Here is a 7221-nt window from a genome sequence, read left to right on the forward strand (position 1 = left end):
ATTCAACATGAGTGACTTGAATGGTGCCCGAAACTAGAGTAAATTTATATCGAACCGAAACTGACCAAATTTAATAATAATCGAATAATACCTGAACGTGAATATATTCGAACCAAAAGAACTGACTTTGGCTCTGTTTGGTGAAATTAACTGAAAAGATAGCTGCAACCTGAAAAACTAATTGAAACCTGAAAAGGTAGCTGAAAATTAGTTACCGATAAAATAACTGATTATATAAAAAAATGTTTCGCAAACTGTGGACAGCGGGCCGCCCACGGGGGCTAACTGCAAATGTAACTGATTTTGATGAAATGATGTAAAATTATTTAACTGTATAGATTTAAGGTAAAAAGGGAAATCAGATCAAATCAGTTAACTGAAATCTCAAATGCTACTCTACGTAGCATTTCATTTCAAGTACCTTATTTGGTTAAACAAGCTACATGCCAAACGCTTACAAAAAATTAAGGTACTTGAAATTTTAATTAAATAAGCTACTTTGACCAAATCAGGTACCTGAAATACCTTGCCAAACAGAACTTTCGATTAGAGATGTTTATTTTCTCCTAAAAACACTCATACTTTCGGTGTTTTTTCATTAATTTCTTTTTAATTATTTCATGAGTTATTATATTCAAATTGAAAAGTATTAGGTACATTTAAGCAAATTTTATGACCTTCGGGTGTTTTTTTTTTTTTTTTTGAAAACTTATGACCTTTGTGTTAGGTTTTAGCTCAAGACAATTATGATCGAAATTCAACTGCTCCAGCTCGAGTTAGCACAAATCAATTAAAGTGACTAACTAAAATGAATTTGATTCAAAAACTGAAACTAAGGTCAACCCAATTTTATCGAACTGATTTAACCTCATTTGAAATCAATTCGAATGGATCATAAAATAATCTCCACAAGATTTCTTGCTTGAACTTGACATTTGATTTCACTTATTTGAACCAAAGTCGCATTTGATTTTTTTTTTTTTTTGTGACGAGGAAACCCGCAGTCGCTAACTTAGGTGCGCATTGGATAAACCTTCGGGTATACGTGATAGCCTGCAAATCACGTATATCAGGTAAGTCACCCGAGGGTGACATACTCGAAGTTTATTACTCTATTAGGCATGGACCCAGCCACCCAGGTCAAGAATGCTCTCCTGTAAATTTCACTCAAGTTTTAACCACTAAACTTCATCTTTACGGGTGAATTGCATTTGATTTTATCCTGTTTTTTTTTTTTTTTTTTTTTTTTTTTTTTTTTTGAGATTACCTGTATAAATTATGGAACATTCATTCCTAATTTTTGACTTTATGGAGTCCACATACAAGACTGATGTCCGTAGAACAGAAAGTTCAAACAAAACAAATACTTAAAATCACTGCCATTTCTTTATCATTTGCATCATCAATTAATTTACACTTGATCTTACGTCACTACAACCAAACAGAAGAGTCCGGATGGAACACGAAAATGGAACAGAAAATCCGGACACGAAACAGAAACGCTTTTTGAAAGCCTAATGGACTAATGGTCATATATCAACCATTTTTCCACCCAATACATTTGACATTTAATCAATAATGATCCATTAATCACTATAATCACCTACCATACCCAACTAATCAACAACCCGAGACGACTAATATCGTCTCCGTAAACATAATCACCTTCTTAAATCAGTTTGAACCTTGGTCAACCGTGACATAAACACTCGTAGGAGCGACTATATTGGACTTGATTACCACTCGATTATCAGACACATTCCGCAAAGCATAATTAGGAAAAGAATTCCCGCTCGTACTTAAGGTATACTGAACATGCTTTATGAGATTCGGAAACAGAAGAACTCTGTTAAAATCCGCTGTCCAAGACGCTGCATTACCCTCAACTGCTACACGAGCGATTGTCGACTTCAGGTTCATCCCATTTACACTATTTCTATCAACCACAACCTGATCAACATTCCCGAACGACCCATCTAATTGAACAATGTCGATTCCTTTGCCAGAACCCGAAAATAAATTATCAACAATATTTACTCCGTTAGCAATACCCTTTATCGACTTGAATTGAATGAACGCGTCTCCTAGGAAAAAGTTGTTAGAAATCACTAGTTGAAATGGATCTTCTACCACAATTCCCGTGTAATCTAAGTATGAATTTACAATCCGAGTTTGAGTTAATCCTGGCAACTTCAAATAAATCCCCGTGCCACCGAAACCATAAGCTTTATTATAACAATGCACTCCTGATAACAGGTTAGCTTGCCCGGAAACCAATATTCCAATTTGTGCCGAAAAAATCACAACATCAGTAACAACATTATCGTTACCATTAAGGATAATTCCTGTTCCATTGAATCTCCTTTCTCCCGGATCATTCCCGGCAGTTATATGTTGGCCGATGAACGAATTTCTAATCAAAGTCTCATGACCACTATCAACACGAATCCCTTCCGTCATAAAATGGGCAATATAACAATTGTCTACGCCGATTCTAAGAGAGTTTGTGATCGTAATACCTCCACCTTTGTAATTGCAGTCCAACATTAAGTCCCTAAAAGTTATGTACTCGAAATTGTAGGAAGCCGAGTTGGAGCTAAGTTGTTGAGTCGATGATGATGCGGAAAGTTCAATAAGGTAGCCATTTGTAGGAAAATTGTCCGAGGCTTTTAGTGTTCCTCCATGTATCTGTATCACAAAATCACATGAGAAATATTATTAATCGCGAGTTCTTTCAAAGGTTATCAGTGATGGAGCAAACGGGGCTAGTAGGGAGCTACTCCCTTTAATTATACATGAATAACAAGGGCCAAGTCGCGATAAAACCAATTTTTTGAATTTTTTTATAGAACTTTTTTACGAGTATTACTTTTTGGCTCGTAACTATAAATTTTAATGTTTTACACACTCAGACTTAAAATAGTGGGTCCGAAAGAGGTCGGATTAACGTGTGAAAGACCTCACTAATTTAATTCTATGTCCCTAACCCCGTGGCACAACATAATAATTCCTACAAAAACTTAAGATCGACAAACATAAATCGTCATAATGGAATTGTTGATGTAAACTTAAGCAATGTAAAAAGAGACAAAAACAAAAGCACAATTAATAATGTAAACGTTGATAAAATGGTCTTGCTTTATTTAAGTAGCGGTTGCTGATTTTCTCGTCATATCATATAGAAAAGAAAATGGTTTTGCTTTATTTGAGTAGCTATAGGAAAACTTGATTTCTCATAAGTTACCTAATGTACAAAAATGTCTACCAAACTTATTGAATAATGGTGTCAAACTTATTGAATTGATTTTTTTTTTCTTTTATAATTCAATTCTTGTCAAATTAAGGCAAAAGACAATTTAAACATCCACCCACTAACTTTAATTCTCTTAGATACTAGAGTAATATCTAGACTTTTCATGATTTTTGGTAGCCTAATAATCTCTCTTGAGGTATGCTACATTGAATTGAAACTTTCACTAGAAAACATACATTGAATAGAGTTAATAAGAACTTAAAAATGTCGTATTACTAGAAAATAGAAAATGGCATCCTAATTATCTCCGGTTGTCATGCCTCCTAGTAGCCCTTAGACTCGACAACTACTCATCAACGTCCATTATTTGAGACGAAGTAGATTCAAATTCTACTCAAGGTCGAAACATCAATTTTACCTATATTTCTATATTTTTTCCCAAAAATCTTGTCCGGGACATGGCCTGGTCAGGCTGAGCTTTGCTTCGTCTATGACCTTCATTCACAAATTGGCATACTACCTCGTATCAAAGCGATTTTTGGTCCGTGTTAACATATCGCGGAAGCTAGAATTTGGAAAGATTTTAGACCTTATCATGTACACAAACACAACACACATTTATATGTGCATGAACGATATCGTTTTGGTATTATTATTATCTGTTTTAGATCATTTTAAGTCAGGTCATTTCTTAATATATATTTTTGAATCAAATAAATTGAAAATACGGGTCTAGTCAGTTTTAAATCGGATTATTTTTGCAAAGCGTCTTGCTTGTGACGGACACTATCCGTCACAAGCTGAAGACGAATAATGTTCCTCTCACAATAAGGCAAGTGGGAGGGCAAATGGGGGAAAATGGAGCACCCTATGGATAATGCCACTTGCATATTGTGAGAAAGTACTATCCGTTTTCAGCTTGTGACGAATATTGCCCGTCTTCAAATGAGAATTTTTATTATTTTTGTGGGTCAGTAGCACATGAGAGCCTTGTGGCTCAGATCATAACATCTGTTGTGGTAGGTCGAAGAAGTAAAGTCTAATTGTTGTCGTCAAAGGACTACATCATAGTCCCTCTGTTACGTCCTTGAAATCTAAAATGTCCTTAATTTGTCTAGAGTAATTTTTACGTAAACGATCACACATTATGAAACGGTTCTGTTGTTTAAAAAGACAATTCATTCATTAATATGAAATGAATTATACGAGTATTTCTTGTAATAATAGCTTGTCTCACATGTAAGATCGTCTTACTTAATAATTTGTGATTCATTAATGGAACTAATCCGATTTCCCAATCTATGTCCTAGATCCCCTCAACAAAACTAAAGTCTTCATGTCGGTCAGTTTGTTAGCTCAAAGAATTTGATTATTTGTTTCCTGTGTTTCCTTTTCGAGGATCACACCAAGAAAGTAAACAACACGCATCGGAATAACAAACCTTGCTTTTCTTCTTATTATACGATTAAACATCGTAAAGTAACAAATTATTGCGTTTCTTTGTATAGTTAATTCACTTCCATCTTTAAATAAAAGAATCGATTTTTCTAAGGTGTAACGTCTTACGTAAAATGAAATCTTAGGAGCTTATACTTCTAATTCTCGCATTCAACTCAACAATAATCAATTACGGAGTATTTAGTAGACTGTATATAAACAATTATACGAAGATTGTATATAAACAATTACGGAGTATTAAAAATCACATAATTGTGGTACTCATTTAGAATTTGACATTAATTTTATCTTCTAAAAAAGACGACGACGATTAGCTCATTCATTATTAGATACTCCGTAATTTTTACACACTTTCGCATGCATATTAGACATCGCACAAATTATAAAGTATTGTGAGATGGTCTATTTCTGTAAAAAAAAATTATTCATTTATTGCTAATAAATAAATTACTATCTTTTTTATATTACAGGACCGTGTCATAAAGTGAAACCATGTTATTAGAGAAATTAAAGTGAAAAATGACGAAGAGGAGGAGTAAAAAAGCGTACCAAGATATTTCCAAGGTAAGTAGTTGGGAAATGAAGAGGACGGTTGATTACGTACGTACCACCATCAAGATTAATTTCTACTCCTCCCAAATTAGTAATCCCATCCATTAAATTTCCATTATTATTATTGTTGCTATTTCCGATTTCCGAAAATACCCTTAAAAGTGCTTCCGTACTATCGTTTTTCCCTGTTGGGTCCGCTCCATATAACGTGACGTGATACACCATTGTGTTTCTTGTTTGCCCCTGCATTTTTTTCATTTTTCCCGTATTAGAAATCGCAATGTTAGAGAAATGTCGAGATATAACTTGAGTAATTATTAATCGTACTATATAAGAAACATAGTACGTAGTTTTGTTATCAAAATATTTAGTTGAGGCTTTTTAGATTACACATCAGTGTTATATTATTAAAGTCGTCTCAATCAATTATATACTTTTGATTAAAATAAGTCACACAGAAGTCTAAATGGTCTAACTTCTTCATTACTTATATTCTGAACATGTATATATCTGAATATAATGTGTTGTTAGAACTCACATTTTCTTTCCAGGTCAGGTTCAATGAACGGGACAACTCATAAACATACGTAAATTCATACGTAATTAACAAATAAAAAAAGTTATGAAATAGAATGCATACCGGAGGAGGAGCTGAGGCAGGGGAAGGAGAAGCAGCAATTAACTCCCTAAACGCCTGCATTTTCCTAACATGATGATTAATACCATGATCATAATGCTTGTCTTCTAAAACCCGTCTTTCGGAACTAGTAAATGTATTATCACCATGAACTTTGATCACCATAATTATCAGTAAATTGAGGAAGAAAACAAGTGATTTTGATGATGCCATTACAGAAATATTTTTGATTAATGTCCCTCTTAATTAAGTTTGTTTGATGTTTTAGTTTGTGTGTTGTTGTTTGTTCAAACACTCAAAGAGAGGTTAAGTGAAAAGAAAGGCATTGTTTAAAGGTGTTTATATATACTTGGTTTGGAAGAGGGATATATGGAAAGGCATGGAAAGAGAAGGGGCTAACTAAATGGAGATAATCTAGCAATGAATATTGGGATTTTATATTGGACTTGTTTTCATCTCTTCATACATATAACACCTAGTCTTGCCTTTTGCTTTATTTAATTCATTACTTCATTGTAGGGACTAGTATTTAAGGGTGAGCTACTTTTAAATCAGTTCGAAAACTGGAAAGAATTTCGTTAATAAAGAAATTAGATTAAACAAAAAAAGATGAAAATCGGATGGATAAACGTCGGTTTTTCAGGTCCAAAGTCTTAAACGGTCTTGACCAAAACAAGTACCGCTCCGTTATCGAAGCTATCCGTGCCCGTGACACATCAATTTCGTTTGAGGCCCTTCATGAGAAACTAATTCAATATGAATTGCGTCTCAAACTTACCACCCATACCCCGAAATTTAACCCATCCGCGAATGCTGCAAATTATCGACCCAATAATCGTAATACCTACACTCCTCGTCAGCCTAATGCTACCTCTCAATCTGCCCCACCTTAACAATCAAACACCGCCTATAAGAACTCGTATAATGGCCGCTGTCACTTTTGTGACACGGTTGGCCATGTTGCCTCTGACTGCCACCTCCTCCAAAAACATTACCCGAACGTTGTATTTCCCACTCGTCAGCCGCGTCAGCCGCGTCCTCAGGCCAATACTGCCTCTCGTGCCTCGCCTCAACCACCACAGTCCTGGACTGTTGATATCGGTGTCTCTCACCATATCACGGACGATCTAATAAACACGCTCTCTCTTCACTCGGTTTATGAAGGACCTGATGATCTCATTATTGGTGACGGTACTTCTCTATCCATCACTCACACTGGCTCTTTCACGTTTAATTCCGCTTCTTCCTCGCTTATTTATAATAACGTTTTAGTGGTACCAAAAATTTCGCGTAAATTGTTTTCCGTTTCACAATTTTGTCT

General features: G+C 34.9%; 1 protein-coding gene across 1 annotated transcript; it reads right to left on the bottom strand.

Moving 5' to 3' along the window:
- Nucleotides 1-1364: 1364 nt before the first annotated feature.
- LOC141599606 (polygalacturonase QRT3-like) lies at nucleotides 1365-6370 on the bottom strand. Its single transcript, XM_074419676.1, has 3 exons — nucleotides 5904-6370; nucleotides 5261-5506; nucleotides 1365-2688 (listed from the first exon to the last, which is right to left on the bottom strand). Exons 1-3 carry the CDS (start codon nucleotides 6111-6113, stop codon nucleotides 1675-1677), a joined length of 1470 nt encoding a protein of 489 aa, XP_074275777.1. The 5' UTR covers nucleotides 6114-6370; the 3' UTR covers nucleotides 1365-1674.
- Between the last annotated feature and the right edge of the window lie 851 nt (nucleotides 6371-7221).

The sequence above is a fragment of the Silene latifolia genome, chromosome 1 (assembly GCF_048544455.1).
Source record: "Silene latifolia isolate original U9 population chromosome 1, ASM4854445v1, whole genome shotgun sequence".
Classification (NCBI taxonomy): Eukaryota; Viridiplantae; Streptophyta; class Magnoliopsida; order Caryophyllales; family Caryophyllaceae; genus Silene; species Silene latifolia.

What these genes read in the sequence shown, in the direction of transcription:
- LOC141599606 (XM_074419676.1), bottom strand. Translation starts at nt 6,113, where the DNA reads ATGGCATCATCAAAATCACTTGTTTTCTTCCTCAATTTACTGATAATT. An exon ending in CTGCCTCAGCTCCTCCTCCG is followed by an intron (nt 5,507 to 5,903) that starts GTATGCATTCTA and finishes AAAAAAATGCAG; the next exon opens with GGGCAAACAAGAAACACAAT. An exon ending in CTTACCTTGGAAATATCTTG is followed by an intron (nt 2,689 to 5,260) that starts GTACGCTTTTTT and finishes TTTGTGATACAG; the next exon opens with ATACATGGAGGAACACTAAA.